Genomic DNA, 18,527 nt, shown 5'->3' with positions numbered 1-18,527 from the left:
TCTCTTTGTTAATTATAAGAAATTAATTTATATTATAAAATGTCAGTGATGTTAGTCCAATTGCTCTTTACTAATTTTTTATCCTCTCAAGGAAAACCTTGAAAGTTCTCACAGGTTTTACAATCACCTGAAGGACTCTGGGTATGTCCACATCAAATGTACAATGGTTGTACTTAATATCCCCAATTTGTACCAAAACTGGGGACAAAATTAACAAAGATAGAATACATGATCAAAATTCATTTACTATAAAGATATATTTAAGCTGATTTTGCAATTTATGGATACATTTTTATAGTGAGAAATCTATTGATGAGAAAAGTTATAATTGTTCAATTATAATAATGGTCTGTTTTTTATGTTTAAATATGCAGTTTACATGAATCAAGTTTTCATGAATTCAAGTTCATAAAAATTGCTACCCCTGTGAAAAAAAAGCATTTTCAATTTCCATGTAAAATTTAACTGACTGTTTTTGAATGGAAAGGTGTAATTGAAGGTACTACTGATGACAGAACACCTGTTACCTGTTTTACCAACACATCTAAGGCATTGCCAGTAAAATTCATTTAACAGTAAAACCACAGTTTATGTCCTATATTACTAAAATACACAATCATTACCTCCTAAATTGGTATCCACTGAATACTGTGGAAGAACAGAGAGGAGTCTGAAGAAAAGAATCCTCTTCATTAGGTTTTCAATAAATAGACTTTGTAACAATTAAAGAAACATTATGTAGATTAGATAGCATACCTGTATGACTCCATGATATTCCTGACGGACAAAGTTTCTGAACTTTTTCTGGCTATTGTCAGACAAACAGGCACTGCTTTCCATCCATCCCAATCCACGAAATGCAACTATAGTTGGAAAGCCTTTGATGTTATGCTTTTGACATAATGCCTCCTCTGTTGTGCAATTCACCATGTACATGGTACCACCATCTGTGAAAAAATGATGCTAAACAGATGCATTCTGTCATGATTAAAGAAAACATATACATAAAGATAAATGGGAGGCAGTGTAAACATACAGAAAGTAAGTCTCCTACTTTAAAGCAGTATGTTGGAAAACTCTGTCCTGCACATTAGTGGATGACAGCATGATTTACAGTGTCAGGGCTGTTCCATTCAAATATTCTTGGGACCCAGGGAAGACACTTTCAATTGGGAGCAGTCACCATAGATGCAATTTAAATTTTTTTATCATTTTCATATGAACTCCCTCAGTAATCAGGGTACCATGGCATATATTTTTTTTTTAAAGTGCCTTCCCTGGGTGTGTATGTTTAAATGGAACAGCCCTTATAAGGTTAGTCACCTCTTACAACATAAAAACCAATCAGCACACAGGATTTGATGTCACATGATTTGTGGAAAATTTAACGAGTTAAAGAGTTTTTTTGAGAAGAAGATGCAAATGAACCAGCATCCATGCATGTAAGACTAGAGCCCTTAAATTATGAACTAGGTTCCCTTAAATGCAATGTACATCACTTTAGGAACTAATCTGTGCTGGCTACAATTCATGGAGTTAATTGGAAACAAATGGAAGTTATTGAAACATCACATACCAACTTGGAAGCATTTCTGTACAAGTATTGCAGACAAAAGATTTTTAGAAAATTGTGGGCAGGACATTCATCATTTAATTCCATGATCAATTCAGTATACTAAAAACAGGGCAACCAAATTATAGCTGGCTGTCATCAATTCAGTACATTAAAACAAAGAATAACCAAGTCCTAGCTGGCAGTCATCAATTCACAATACTAATACACAGAGTAACCAAATCCTTGCTGTCAGTAAGCAGTTCTGTATACTAAATCACACCAAATTCTAGTTGACAGTCATCAATTCAATATAATAAAATACAGAGCAATTCAATATGATAAAACAACAGAGCAATCAAATCCTTGTTTGCAGTCATCAATTCATCACACGTAATTAAAAAGTAATTAAAAATCCTAGCCAGCTGTTATCAGTTCAAGTTAAAAAAATACAGAGTAACCAAATCCCAGCTGGCAGTCATCAATTCTGTATACGAAACTACAGAAACAAATCCTAGCTGACAGTTATCAATTCAATATAGCAAAATACAGAGTAACCAAATCCTAGCTGGCAGTGAAATTTATCGTCCCTTTTGGGTGTTACTGTGTGTGTGAATAATGCCATCTGCTCCAGTCACTAAATCCATACTTATGTCATCCTCACATTGGTAAATAAATATTGCTATTGTCCTTGGGTGTGTTGGGCACTAGTAATTAAATCTATTCTTATGTCATCCTCACCTTGGTAAATAAATACATATATTGATATTGCCCTTGGGTGTGTTGGGCACTAGTCACTAAATCTATTCTTATGTCATCATCACCTTGGTAAAATGTTGCTGTTGCCCTTGGGTGTGTTGGGCACTAGCCATTAAATCTATTCTTACTTAGTTTCTTTGGTCAATATAACTATGTCATATCCTTGAAAGTATTTAATGAAATCTGTAAAGGACTTTTTTGTTTATTCAAGTGGATCATACAATTATATCATGAACTTTCATATCATAAGGGATATAACCATGTAAAAATAGGCTAAAAGACTGACTCACATATCATGAACTTCTATATAAGGGATACATCCTGTAAAAATAGGCTGACAGACTCGCATGTCATGAACTTCTATATAAGGTATACATCCTGTAAAAAATAGGCTGTCAGACTCGCATGTCGTGAACTTCTTATAAAAACTGACACATCCTGTAAAAATAGGCTGACATAAAGACTCACATGTCATGAACTTCTATATAAGGGATACATCCTGTAAAAATAGACTGACAGACTCACATGTCATGAACTTCTATATAAAGGATACATCCTGTAAAAATAGGCTGACAGACTCGCATGTCATGAACTTCTTATAAAAACTGACACATCCTGTAAAAATAGGCTGACATAAAGACTCACATGGCATGAACTTCTATATAATGATGATAATAAAGAATATATCATGTAAAAATAGGCTGACAGGCGGGCTCACATGTCATGAACTTTCATCTAATAAGGGATACAGCCTGTAAAAATCAACTGATGGACTGATTCACATATCATGAACTTTCATCTAAAAAGAGTTACATGCTGAAAAAATAGCTGGACATATTGACTCATTTATCATGAACATTCACTTAATAAGGGATACACACTGATAAAATAGCTGGACAGATTGACTCACCAATAAATCTGATAGAAGACTGCAATTCTTTAAAGGTATCTAGACCTCTGTTGCAGCTGCGACAACTGACCACAACGAAAACAACCTGAAGGTTGAAAAAAGATCTTAAAATCAGTGGCAGTTTAATAATGAAATGTATTGTTACTTAAGGATGAAAAATGTATGGACAAAGAATAATTATGTCAGCTAAGCAATTTATTCTTCATGGTAATTATCTATCTATCTATTTTAAATGCATCTGTTAGTAATATTGATTGCTGAAAACTCGTAAAGAATGGCACAGGCTCTTTAAACAATTCACTGGGTCATTAGGCAGTTAAATATTACACAAGCTAAAAAGCCTTCAAAATCCATTATTAAACTATTCCCACTGCCACAAGTACTTAAATAGAGTATGAACAAATGGTTTTCTCATCAAATTTCTCCAATGCAAAATGTTTTTTGTTCAGTCAAAATTACCTATTCAGTATTATTGAACAGATTTTCTGCCCTTAAATTATACCTTTAACATTTCCATAAAACAGACTGATGTGCAAACTCTTCCATAATGCATATAAGGTTTCCCTACTCTTACATTAGTGCTAGGCAAAACCAATGAAGTAAAAGTTAATCAATCAAGCAACCACTAGTACGGGCAGCATGTGAGTCAACAACATAAAAATGCCAAGAAACTAAAACAAGGGTTATAAAATGATGTTAATTTTCCACAGTAGAACTTGCTCTGAAGGACACTTCTATATAAACACCTACCCATAAAGACTTTAAGAATCCCCATTAACAATCATCATGCCATATTTTGCCACTAATAAGGCCATTCCCCACAGTTATACAATTTAGATACAATGTATATCAGATAACATTCTGAATGACAAACCCACCCCTACTTTTATCTTTAATCACAATTACAGGGGACCTCTCTCTATTCCCTTTCCCCCATCTTCTGCTTATCACAGGAAAAATATGTTTTGTACCCAAAATAAATATTTTCACTGCATATGAAGGGTATTATTACAAATTATTACTGTCACTTATCAAATAGATAATTTCATTTTTTTCTCACATCTTTACATCTTTGCTTAAACTCAGTATTTCAGATGGTTCTGACTAGATCTAGGACAACAACTGTCCTGAAACTTGTCCAAAATCCAGGACAATCCATATATTTTTAGGACATGTTAGTAGACAACCAGAGTATTTATTTGCCTTCCTTTTTGGCAGTTTGTAGCATCTATTGACTTTAAAATGAAATACCTTAGTGCAATAAAAAAAATGTACAAACCTTAGACATTTCGGTTTTAAACATGAACAAAACACCAGAGTTAGGGACCCCTTGGTGACAATCAGGTTAGAAATTATAAATTAATAAATGCAATGACTTAAGTTTTGTAAAAAAATTTTATATGCTTAATGCATTTTGATTTTTAAATTACAAGGGGGATTTTAAAAAATCTGCCAGGGGAGTAGGTGAATATATAATAATTAATTATTATTTGTACATCTAATACAGAAGCTGTAATTAGTAATTAATGACATTTATTCCATTTTTGTTACCTACATAAATTCAAATACAACATCAATATCTAAGTATTCAAGTAGGTGCCATGGGATAAATGCCAAGTTTTAGCAAACCTTACAGAAAGGCCACATGACATGAATACAGGTCTCATTTTCTCATAAACTGTCACAAATGTGTTGCAAGTAAAATGGAATGGACATGAGGGAAAATTTTTATATTATGTTCCAAAAATAAAATAAATTGTCATGCAAGCAAGATGGAATGAACATGGGGGAAAAAGTTATATTATGTTTCAAAAATAAAATAAACTGCCATGCTGGCAGGATGGAATGGACATGAGGAAAAAAGTCAAAATAAGTTTTGAATTTTTTTTAAAAAGACATTCATTATATGTAAATCTACACATATGATGAAGAACTAACCAGGGCTACTTTAGTTATCTCCCCTGCCCACTTTCCAGTCTTGTAGAAGTTGTGTTGAGGCACATGAGACGTCTCAATGACTTCCGACCAGGTGGCACTACTTATCAGTGGAATTCCCTCATATGTTTTAAGCTTCTTGTCAATAATCTCGGTAGAAAACTAATGAAAATATAAAATGTACAAATTACTAATCAATCAAAATTAATCACAAATGGATTAGGTACATAACAATTATCAGAAGAAGATCAATAAATATTTGTTAGGTCAATAAAGAAAGGAGATACATGCAACTGGCCAATGATTTAAAAAGTAAAATAAAGAATGATAAATCTGATAGGCCAGACAAAATGTTTGGTTACTATGGCTGATCAGACTGATCATATTTTCTGATGTTTCATTGGACCTGTAGTTTTCCACAAAAAAATCCATTTGAATTTCAATAAAAGTTACCAACATATTTTACAAATTTAGAATAAAAGTCCTATGGAACTTTTATATTAGAAATAGAGGATGTATCGAAATGTACCATGAAGTAAAGTAATAAAAGCAAGCTATGATATACATCTTATTTTTTTCATATCTGAGTAATCCGATAAAACAAGGCATGAATGGCTATCTATAGTTAGATTGGGTTTAGAGGGCTACAATCAGTATGTAACATTATTCCTCCCCAGGTAATTAAACATTCCAAGTCCTTGACTATGGTATATTAAACAATAATAATTGACATTTAACATAATTTTTAAAATTAAGATAAAAAACTAAACTAAAAGGTCAGTGAAATTTTACATTGAAAAATAATGAATTTACAAAGAGTTTTCTTGAGAAATCATAGATAAATTTGAGCAAGTCTTTTTTTACATCATCAAATTAAGGCTGTGCTTAGAAAATAGTTCAAATATTATTAACTATTGTTCAATTCATACTGCTACAAAACTATATATTGAGATAATAAATATGTTTACATTTATCTCTTACCAAAATTAACATGGTTTATTCTTTAAGATTACATACTACAAATTCTGATGTCCATGAATATTTTTTTTCCATATGTACAATTAAATTTGCAAAATTATAAATTAGACATTATACAAGTCTGAGGTACGGTCTGTCATGAAGTTTTCATTATGATAATATACATCTGGGTCAATGTTAGGAAGATGAATGTCACAGTATTTATTAACTTTTTTTATTTATTAAATACATGTACTCGGGTTTCGTGTTTTTGTGTACAATGACACCCGAGGGTGATTTATGTATACTGTGTTGTATTTTGAAATAGTGAGTTTGGTTCATCCTATGCTGCATGTGTGAAGTGCTCTTGATGGGAAGAACTGAATGCCTTCAGTGCACAGACTATATCTGTGTATAAATACCTCATTGTAGGTAAAGCTCTTTATATTATAGATAGTCTTGTCAGTCAGCAGTCTACCATAAGGACTTGCACATCTTCAGCTGTAGAGCTGTGTAGAGTGTCCAGAGTGTGTAGTGTCCGGAGTGTGTAGAGCTGTCCAGAGTGTCTAGAGTATCTGGAGTGTCCAGAGTGTCTAGATTGACTAGAGTGGCCAGTGTGGTTGGAGTAGTCGGACTGGTCGGAGTGACCCGAGTGTTCAAAGTTATTGGAGTCAACGTGTTGCAAGCTATAAAGCCAACCACAGGAATTAACCATAGCAGCTGTGAAGCTGAATTAAAGTGTGCTGATGATGGAGTGTATCTCCTTACATGTAATCTGCTAACCGTGGGCTAATGTTTGGGTTTGTAAAACCCATTGTATCTTTCGGGACTGTAAAGATAAGTTGTATATCTGTCCCTTTCTTGTGCATAATTTCACTATCTGAGTGAATGCATTTTACTACATGAGTAAAATTATACATTGTTTACTAGCTGAGTAAACTATATCCGTCTTTTCATTCTTGAGCTACAGTGATTATTAGCAACATCCCAATGTAACAATATGATGTTAATTGACATGGGCAATAACTCTGTCCAAACTGGTGCAGATGGGTCAAAACCAATAAAATGCTCATCAAGGTCCAAGAGACAATGTTCTTACCAATTTGATCAAAATATTTTAAATGGTTCTTGAGCTATAATGGTTGCAAGTGAAAGCCAGCCACGAAATTTGGTGCAGGTATGCAGTAGAACTGATGTTAATGTATGGAAACCAATTTTTTTTCTTCAGCAACAGAGATCATGACCATTGACTTTTGTCATAAAAATTGATAGGATTTTCTCCAACCCCAAGTGAAAGCCATCCACAAAAGTAAATGTAGATGCTGATCTGGCTGATGCCAATTTTTCAACACATGACAGGCTGGCTATACACGACAGCCAGTATGTTTGTTTGAGGAAGAACCTGAGAAGACTCTGGGAAGAACAACCAACCCAAAGGTAGCTACAAGCAAGCTCACATACCGTCATTTGCCAAGCTGAGACACAAACCCATCTGGACAGAGATGGGATGTGAGCACATTAGACTACTAATCAACCGAGGGCCCTGTAGATGAAATGTGAGCACATTAGACTACTAGTCAACCCATGGCCCTGTACATGATGTGAGCACATTTGACTACTAGTCAACCCAGGGCCCTGTAGATCATGTGAGCACATTAGACTACTAGTCAACCAAGGGCCCTGTAGATGAAATGTGAGCACATTAGACTACTAGTCAACCCATGGCCCTGTACATGGTGTGAGCACATTAGACTACTAGTCAACCCATGGCCCTGTACATGATGTGAGCACATTTGACTACTAGTCAACCCAGGGCCCTGTAGATCATGTGAGCACATTAGACTACTAGTCAACCCAGGGTCCTGTAGATCATGGAGAACTAAAATTATTATGTGACAACCATTTTTCTCTTTCAGTCACAGTGACCCTGACCTGACCTTGGAGTCTTTAGCCTCTAAATTAATAGGATTCTTCCTTAACCCAAGTGCAAGCCATCCAAATGTTTGGTCATATGTAGATGGTGCAGTATCCATTTTCTTTTTTATCAGTCACTGTGATGTTGACCTTTAACCATTGGATGTCAAAATCAATAGAGTTCTTCCTTACCCCAAGTGTAATCCATCAACACAATTTCATAACAGTTGATATGAAGAACTCAAGTTATTGTGCAGAACCAAATCTGTAAAAGACTGACAGATGGAGGCACAACACTATGATATAATACCATCCACCTTATGGTGGGCATATAATGAAGAAAAGATGAAAACCCTAAAAACATGATCTACATCTAGAAAACAAAGTTCACACCTAATGGCATTACTCGAATGTTCCTGAGCTATGCTGGTTACAAGAAACTATAAATGTGAAGATTGAAAAGGAACTGAAAGATGTAACTGTTCTAAGGCAGTTTATCTACCAAATGCCATTGTAAAGAGGTCTATAGCCTATGTTTGGTCAATACACAGATGGATGAATCCCACCAATACAAATTAGGCCTCAAATCTATGTAATTAGGAAATGTTTATGGACTCTCAATGTAACCCATGTGTGAGAACATGATCCAAGGTGACCAGTGACACTGGTTCCTTAAAACAGAATTTCATTTAAACACATAAAAATATGGATGTAATAAAATTAAGACTTCAATAAGTATTTAGATATTATGAAAATACTGTAAAAGACCCACTAGTTTATAAACTAATTATACAAACTACAAGTGAACAATAAATATTGTGTTATAAAATTATGTATCATCTTTTGAAGTTATAATATAATTTTTATTTACGTCATTTGAGACTATGAAGCTATATTTTAAATCCTTTAATTCAATGGTTGGTGGTATCATAGAAGTACAAGAATGCTCTGTAGTAAGAGTTCCATTCATGATAAGGTTGACTAAGCAAGTCAGAATGGCATCCAAGTATTGAATGTGGGATACGTAAACAAGAGTGTGAATTCAAAGTGCAAATCCTTACATGCACGGGCTAGCATTTGATTGGTTCAATGAGATCTAAAGGTCAGAACCAGACTGTTCTTGTTTATAACCATTGAGTTATGTTGAAATAATAAGATTTAATTGCTGAGAAATTTTAGTGAATGAGATTTATTTATTTGAAATGCAAAAGGACACTACATAATGAAGATACATACACCATGTTTATTCTTTCAGCTATACACAGCCTTAGTAAGAGTCAGAGTGAAACTTGTGATTTACAGGTTGCTGGATAGAGCAGTGAATAATCTCTGATTAATACAGTCAGTACTTTGAGGATTAAGTGATTATATTCAAGGACTTGAATATTTATTTAATTGGATTACGTTAAACTTTTCAAGGACTTCGGTGATATTCTTTGTTCATGAGACTACAATGAAGTAATATAATTTGGATTAATAATTCTATAGATGTCAGTGTTATCAAACTTAAAAACCTAATAATGTTTCCTACCTTAAATATTTTCAGCATGTTTTATGTTTTCTAATTTCATGGTGTTTGTTTTTTGTAATCATATCATTATATGTTTTTTATGTTTTAAGTGTTGTCTAATGTTGTAAAGCACTTAGAGCTTCTAAAGATTATGTGCTATACAAAGTCCTCACTATTATTATTGTTATTATTATTATTATCAAGGTTACACAAAAGCAATATACAAACTTCATTCAGAATACATTAGAACTGTTTCTGAATTAGTGAGAAACTGGTTGTACATTATTAGGATTACATTCTAGGCATTCAGAAACTGTAAGTTATATTTAATTCTTTCACTCTGTTTGATTTTATATTTTATTCTTAAAAATGTATATTTTAGTAATTTGAATTGATTGTAGGGTTTTACTTGATCTTGTCACAAATAAGTTCAAACCCTAGACATAACTATCAAACCATTTTTAAGTAAAGTTTGAATTATGTATCAACAATATCTGCCGAACAACCTGAGAAAAAAAGTGAGGCATGTATTAAAATGTTTTTACAAAATCTGATCTTTAAAAAGTACCAGAAAATGTATGCTGATACAGAGAAATGATAAAGAGAAAATGTAATCATTTATCCGATTATTTTGTGTGAAAGTTTTACAAGTTCAAATGTTTATAGTCTTTACCTGTTCATGCCATTTAGATTTCTTTGCATCTTTTTTCTTCTTTGCTTTTCTTTTTTCTTTTCCCACTAGAGAATGCTCCCTAGGTGTGTTATCTGACATGTTGTGAGACCAAGACGAACACATTGTACCATAAGGACCCTCATACAGTGGTGTTATCTGGATAGATCAACACAGTAGATATTTACACAATATTACATACATGTTTTTTTCCAAGTCATTGGAAGAATGCATTTGATATGGCACAGGGATATATCAAGGCTGTCAGGCCAAGATGTATTTGTGAGCCATATCAAAATAAGTTATTTCCCCCAACTCAAAGCAAAACATAAGTGCAGTTTTTTATTTATATCATGCTCCCTCTTTTATGCTTTCTAAATAAATTCATTTTTACAGTGTGAATGAAATAAAAAATGAATTGGGATTTAGAAAAGTCTGAGTCAGTGCTTCTAAAAATAATGAAGTGCAGACATCAGAAAATTTTTTTCTCAGTATTTCCATTCTTGGTGTGTTATATGGAAATATGGACAGAATATCTATAGAGAAATGCCACAAAAGCCATCATGTATAATTAAATGTAATAAATAGAAAATGCCTATGTTTTGTAGATAAGTATGCAAATTCAAATTATTCAACAAGATTTTCATCTGAAACAAAGCACAAGTGTATGGCACTATTTCTTGCCTGACAAACTGCCATTTACATTTTCAGTGGTTCAAAGAGATTTACCTGAGGTGTTCTCCTTATGCTCTGTATCATGTCATGTGACCATTATCATGTCATGTGACCATGCATATATACTTCTTAACAAGTCCTTGTAACAAGCATTTAGACTGATTAAAATAGCATCATGTGATACAGAAAACAAGAAGGTACTAGTTCACAATACCAGAAAGGAACTACAGTATTCATGCACCTTTCATGTGTGCTTTGCTTATACTTTATTTATAAACAATGATTAAAGTATAGTTTTGTTGTTTATTACCATCACTGACTTAAATATCCAGACACTAAAAAACATAATTACTTCTTTCAGCCTCTGTCCAGCTAATTCATATACAAATTTTTTTCTGCAATTTTCTGAAATAGTTTGTCTAAAAAATTAATATCCTTATATTGTAAGTATTATTTCACTCTCAGCACCTGTATCAGACTTAGATGTTAGTAATGACAGTTGGCCAGAACATTAATCCCAGCATTCTGCATATCTGATACCAGAGACTGTCAACAGGTTCTGTTCTGTTGTTTATCTTCTCAAGGCTAACTGAGCCTGGACCATTCAATGACCTTGGATACGGCACAAATGTTAAATTAATTAAAATCCCTTATCTCCAACCCTTACTAAAACAAGAGCAGAGTGGGAAAAGCAGGCAGTTATGTAGCTGGGCTTGGTACAGTAAGCAACACTGGTTTTGGTGTTTGTGAAGATTTTAGCTTTATTTTATATAAAGTTGTAGGGTCCTTACTTGGTGTTTGTGTGTTCTTTGAACCCAAAAGTAACACCTTATTTTTATGTTTGTGTATTGCACCAAGCAAGTACAATGCTGGCCATAAGTGGTCTAGGCAGACAAACTAGGTTGCATTATAGACTTTCTTGCCAATGAAGAACACTTGCATAACAACATCTTAGTGCTCTTTTGCAAATAAATAAAACTGCTAAATAATCAAATACATAAAAATATCTTAATGATTTTACAAATGAAAAAAGATTTATCTTCTGAAGAATAAAAACTGAGAAAACTTCATAAAATAATACTTTTTTGGTATATTAGTGCCAAGATACTGTGTTAGAGAGATAAAAGAAGAAAACTATGAATTAAATCACGCTTAATGTCTGAGAGATATTCTTTGAAGAAAAACAAAACAAGCAGGTGTTCAAAAAAAGGGGGGGGGGCGTTTTTTTTAGAATCAAGAACTCATTTGAAAAGGATGAACCTTATTCCCTTTAAATGTGTACTTGATACTAAATGTATACTTGATACTAAATGTAAACTAGATACCAAACTGAGAGAATTTCAGTATCAATACATGAGATTAATACCAACTAATAAACTTCTTTGTAAAATAGTATGTAACATCACAGCATAAACATATTCCATATCAATCACCTTGTCAAATGCCAGTTGTCAAAGGGTACATTTTTATGAGCAGAATCATGATGTCTGATAAATAACACATTTATGAAATTAATAATAGTGTAAATGGACAGAAATTTGGAAAATATGGAAATCTTTTAGTTTTTTTTAAGTAGTGTCCTCTGTAAATTATGAAATGTCTTTGTATAAAAAGAATATAACAGAAAGACTAGGAAGTGGCCATGATCCATGCAGTCTGATGTTATAGGTTTTACCTCAAAAACCGAAACAGCTCCCCAAGGCAAATAGTCAATCTGTTGTCCATTCTTGTCCACCAGCCCAAGTCCTACATCATTTAACAGTTTGTTCAGTAACCATGGTGTTGGTCTGTCCTCATTTAATGGTTCTGGTACAATCTGCACTTTTTTGTCTAAAAAAGAATATGAAATGCCCTTTCTCTGCACATCATTTATTGGTCACTCTAAAATAGTTGTGAGAGCAAACAAATGTAATGTACTGCGACTGAATTTGGGAGGTGTGAATAATGTACTAATCAACTTTGTTGACTGTACTTACTACTGTGTCAAAACAGAACTACTGTATGGTCCATCATTTTTCTACCTTTTCATTATCCACATATCATCAATCTTACAAATCATAAATAGTTTTCCTTAATTTTTTTATATACTTTACCTACTGTCATATAAGTCATAGTCATATCCAAATGCAAGCTGCACAGACCCAAATCTACCACTTCATCATGTGCCAGCAGAACTGGGTCTATTCAATTTGTTAGGAGTAATCAGTAGAACAAACAACACTGACCCTGATCTGCTGGCACATTATGCGATGACAGATCAGGGTCTAAGTTGTTTGCAGTTGACTTGACTTAAAGTATGCTTATTTGGCCATAATGTTTTGTCCTGTATAGTTAAGTGTCCTTAATATATAAGCAAATTATGCAGATACATTAAACAATGGGATTGCAATTGGAATGTGTCCTTTACCTGGAGGTGTCTGCTATGGCATTTTTCACTGTAAAAATTAAGTTTGGAACAGTTTACTTATTTGTACTATGTTTCAGATATCTGTCCTTGAGGTACATCACCACACTTTTCAATCACATTTATCTGGAGGTTGTCATATCTTCTTTATCTTCATCCATTTTTAAATATTGCTTTGTAAAGAATCTATGGACAAATAGAATCTTCCCCATGTATGACATCATGAAACAAAAATCCAACCCTGGTGTAAAATATGTGACCAGGTTCAAATGTGATGAGTCTATGGTATAAATCTGTGTCCTCAAGAGCTGGAGCTACTATACTGCCGTTAAAAATGGTTATTATTTTGCTTACCCACCAAAAACTGGTTTATTTCTTCAACAGACAGTTTTTTATTATTATGCAAGTCCAAAAGTTGCATTGCAGGAGGCATAATTAAAATGGACTAGTGAAATGAACTCCTGCAACACATGCTGTAATTGATATAATTTAGTGCATGAGCTTTTCACCTCCAAGGAGTACATGTATTGGTAGCAGAAGCTGTAACTGCAATCAGATTGCATCAAAACTTATCTAATACTATAATGGCTAAACAGTTTCCTCACATTCATACATGTGTAGGATCATGTTTTCCAGTGTAGAACAGTGATGGGGAATAACTCCGTCTTTCACCATGATACTATTGTCTTTCATCACACGACCTCATGTGATCATTCTGCAGAAACTATTGCCACCACATAAGCATTTCTTCACAATAATGATGTTCAACATTAATTGTAACACATCTCATCCAAGAAAGGCACAGCAGTTCAAGTTAGTGTCCTGCATACAGAATGATTTGCACTGATAGATCTATATACAGATATCAACTCCATAGTCTGGTTTCAAGTACAAAAAAAATTGCAATTGTTTTTGTTTCTTTGATTCAAATCACTATTTCATTGTTTATTTATGAAAGGAAAATAAATTCCACATCAAAGTGGAATTATGGACTATGTTATTAATGTTTTTGTCTGTTTTATTTAATCTTACAAATAAGAGTGAACTTTATTAACAGACCTTTTCAGTTATATCATTGGGCAAGTTGTTTTTCAGTACACAAGAATGATGCTTTGTGAGAAAACATTTTCTTAGTTTTTGGGAATTCTACGCAGGAGTTTAGATTTGGGGTTCTGTGTCTACTGATGATGATTTGTTACCCAACAGGTCTGCAAGTGTACTGGATTGTCTTTCATTTTGGAGGTTGAGGGTTTTTTCTTAAAGACATCTGTGGATAAGGGACAGGAATTGATTTTATTGATTTCCCGCCACAAAAAGATGAGAGTATAAAATAGGTGCAGCTACAGCATACTTACCTTGGTAAAAGAGAACAGTAAATGGCACCTTGTGTGTGAATCTGGAGTTCAGTTTTCTGTTAACAACTGTGAATTAAATTAGAAATAAATACAGAGAAGTGTTTTGTAGCAACAGAATAACAAAAAAGTGGCCATAATGAGATTACATGACAGAACTATAGCTATCAGCACTGGATGCATGACAAAACACAGGCATTAAAATTTGCTTCGCCTTAAGCAGAAAAAAAATTCAATAGGAAAACCAAAGTTTGTAGATGGGCATTCAGGGTCTCATCAACATACATATACATGATAGCTCGGGTTCCTTAAAAGAAAGGTATGTTAGTGAAATGCAATCAGGGGCCATACCTCTTCTAAATGACACTGCAGATTATTTACTCTTTCAAGGTCTCATCAATATAAAGTTGCATACCAAATTTGGTTGACATCTAACAAAGCTTAGTAAATTTATGATGTGGAGACCAAAGTCTGGATGATAAGCAATCAGGGTAAATAATGCACCTGTAAATGATGCATTGGAGTGCTGGAAAACAAACTCATTCTTTGACATGGAAGTATAAAGCTGACCACCAAATCTGGTTGAAATTCAACAAAAGCTAAATATAGTTATGCTGCAGAAACCAAAGATAGGATAATGGGTAATCTGAGAGATAACTCCAGTAAATAATGTTGCAGAATGCTGGATAATTAATTCCTTCAATGTCTCATTTGAGGTATATGCCAAATCAGGTTGAAATCCATTGATTTTGTTGAAATATCTTGTGGAGACTAATGTCAGGAGGACAACCAACTTCAGGTCACACCTCATCTGAACAAGACTAAGCTCATAAAAAATGCATATAAATATATGAGACAATGTTCATACCAAACTGCATCAGAATGTGCTGAATGGTTCTTGAGTAATGCCTGTTACACACAACATATAATACAAAGAGATTAAGTTAATTGTCAAAGGCCATAACTCTATCCAACATGGAGTTGATGAGACAAAACTGATAAAAGGCACATCTAGGTATGTGAGACAATGTACAACCATACTGCATCAGAATACGCTGAATGATCCCTGAACTATGGTGGTAACAAGGAGCTGTTGTAGAGCTGATTTTACAATGATTCACAAAGGGCAATAACTCTATTAAAACTGGACCTGAAACGACTGACCTTTAAAAGGCACATTATATTCACAGCTGTTAACTTAAATGCACAGTTAGATGTACAAGTAGTTCAAACAAATTAACTTAAATACACAGAGGAACAAGTATTTCAAATTAACAATGCAGAGCGAGATGTACAAGTAGTTCAAATAAATTAACTTAAATACACAGAGGAACAAGTATTTCAAATTAACAATGCAGAGTGAGATGTACAAGTAGTTCAAACAAATTAACTTAAACGCACATTTTGATGTAGAAGTAGTTCAGACAAATAAAATATTGTTCAAACTATGGATGATATCAGGATTTTTGCTGGTGACAAATTCATTTTAACATGCAACTTGAGATGATGTAGTAGATAATTATGGCACTAGGATGGCATCATTTATTGATAGTAAAGAACCAAGAACTATAGGAGAAAATGGATGTTATTGTAACATAATAATTACAATACTTTCACTACTAAATAATGAAAGGAAAAAAAAATCTAAATACCAACATACAATAGGAATTAGATTTCTTTTTGAAAGAAAATAAACAAGAGAACTAATAGTATAAGAAGCCATAGAATCCTAAAACTGACAACCTGCTGTACATTGTCTCTAACATCTTCCTGCTTTACATTACAGCCATGAGCTATGGAAAAAGTAATATAGTGGAAAACTTCATTCAGCAACCAACATTCTTCTACACGCTAAAATCTGGTAGATTTTTAAACACACTAAATGAAATAATTTGAAGATATGTGACAAAATTTCTGATGGTTTTCCATTTAATTATTTGCATCTTAGAAGAAATATTTTGCTCAGCCAAGTGTAGCAAAATGCAAAGTAACCATTGATTTCTTTAATGGATTTTTCATGCTCATGGTTATGAAAAAAGATTCTTGAGAAAAAAGTTTTTTTATTCATTTTGAACTGCAGTGTTCATCCCAACAATCTTATTTCATTTGTACACTTATAATTAAGATTAAATCTTCCATAGTGCAACAGATAACATGACTGAATTCAGAGATGTCTGATAGCTTACGTGTTTTAGAAAAATCCTCTGTGAGGTCAAAAAGAGCAAATTCAAGGTCAGCCCCAAGGTCATTAAACTCCTCTACACTCTTCTTAAACATGGACAAATAGTTAAAGGCTTGTGGAGCCCAATAGGCATAAAAACATCCTATCAATGGTTGAAAATGTCCTTTGTTTGGCAGCTTTATTCTGGCCTCAAACTCTTCCTGAAAATAAAAACTACGTAATGGGCATTGACAGCACAAAAAATTTGCTGATTCTTGCTGAAAAAACTCTCATTCATTATCTCTTGAATCAATAACTTGAATTGCTGTTTACTAATGTCAGAAGATTTTGTATTTGCTACAACTGTGAATTTAAAGATCCAAAAAATAAGGAACCTTCAATTAAAGCAATAAGATCCCCTTCCAAACTTACAGATTAATGTATGCATAAAATGTCTTTTATTTGCAAAAGAATGAAAAAGGATACCCTTTAAAATGAATTAATTCTAGTATACAATATCATTTTTAGGCAAACATAATAATTTGTCTATCATTTTTGGATAGTAATAATATGAAAAGTTATTTGTGCAAAAAAGTGAACGATGTAATTTGTTGAATAGCTTTTTACAAAGTGATGCTTATTGTGCTGTTGAAGATCAACCCATGGATTTATAAGGAAAGTTTCTCTTCTGTCTAAAAGCAACACATTCATCTAATGCATATATGCATATATATATATATATATATATATATATATATATATATATATATATATATATATATGTTATTGTCTTGTCGGAAAAAGAAAAAGAAACAGCTATGCATATGTGTACATATAGCATAACCCGACCTGCAACACAACCTGATGTGAAGACCAGCTATCATTTAAGACCAGATTCTTCATGCATAGATCAACTTTGTTTTATATGATGACTTCTAACAAGAGACCATCCACCAAAAAAGAACACAATTAGTTGCTGAATAGGTTTCACTGCATATGCTATTATCTCTTCCATACATCAAGACTTGGGTCAAATATTTTCATACATCCAGACCTGGGGTCAAATATTTTCATACATCCAGACCTGGGGTCAAATATTTTCATACATCCAGACCTGGGGTCAAATATTTTCAAACATCCAGACCAGGAGTCAAATATTTTCAAACATCCAGACCTGGGGTCAAATATTTTCATACATCCAGACCTGGGGTCAAATATTTTCATACATCCAGACCTGGGGTCAAATATTTTCATACATCCAGACCAGGAGTCAAATATTTTCATACATCCAGACCTGGGGTCAATTACATTTATGCAAACAGACCTGGGGTCAAATACTTTTATACATCCAGACCAGGGGTCAATAACTTTTACACATCCAGATCTGGGGTCAATTACATTTATACAAACAGACCTAGGGTCAAATACTTTTATACAGCCAGACCAGGGGTCAATAATTTTTACACATCCAGACCTGGGGTCAATTACATTTATACAAACAGACCTAGGGTCAAATACTTTTATACATCCAGACCAGGGGTCAATAACTTTTATACTTTTATACATCCAGACCAGGGGTCAATAACTTTTACACATCCACACCTGGAGTTAATTACTTTAAAATGTAATTTATTTTAAATTCCAGATAAGTTTTAATTTTTTTATTACAAATACAATTACCCACTTTTAAGCAGAGTAAATATAAAACTATGGATTATTTATTTTTAT

General features: G+C 33.3%; 1 protein-coding gene across 1 annotated transcript in view; it reads right to left on the bottom strand.

Annotated features, from left to right (window-relative positions):
• The window catches only part of LOC149806849 (uncharacterized), a 65,515-nt gene that overhangs the window by 25,967 nt on the left and 21,021 nt on the right, over positions 1–18,527 (bottom strand). The window contains exons 9-15 of the mRNA XM_089975878.1: positions 16,825–17,020; positions 14,642–14,707; positions 12,558–12,712; positions 10,211–10,366; positions 5,160–5,318; positions 3,222–3,306; positions 757–947 (exon numbers count right to left, since the gene is read on the bottom strand). Of these exons, the coding sequence (XP_089832004.1) occupies positions 757–947; positions 3,222–3,306; positions 5,160–5,318; positions 10,211–10,366; positions 12,558–12,712; positions 14,642–14,707; positions 16,825–17,020 (1,008 nt within the window). The remainder of the gene's footprint in view (positions 1–756; positions 948–3,221; positions 3,307–5,159; positions 5,319–10,210; positions 10,367–12,557; positions 12,713–14,641; positions 14,708–16,824; positions 17,021–18,527) is intronic.

The sequence above is a fragment of the Sinohyriopsis cumingii genome, chromosome 1 (assembly GCF_028554795.1).
Source record: "Sinohyriopsis cumingii isolate HCF-2022 chromosome 1, ASM2855479v2, whole genome shotgun sequence".
Lineage (NCBI taxonomy): Eukaryota > Metazoa > Mollusca > Bivalvia > Unionida > Unionidae > Sinohyriopsis > Sinohyriopsis cumingii.
Note: the sequence above shows the minus strand (reverse complement) of the source record. Positions and strands in the feature narration are given on the sequence as shown.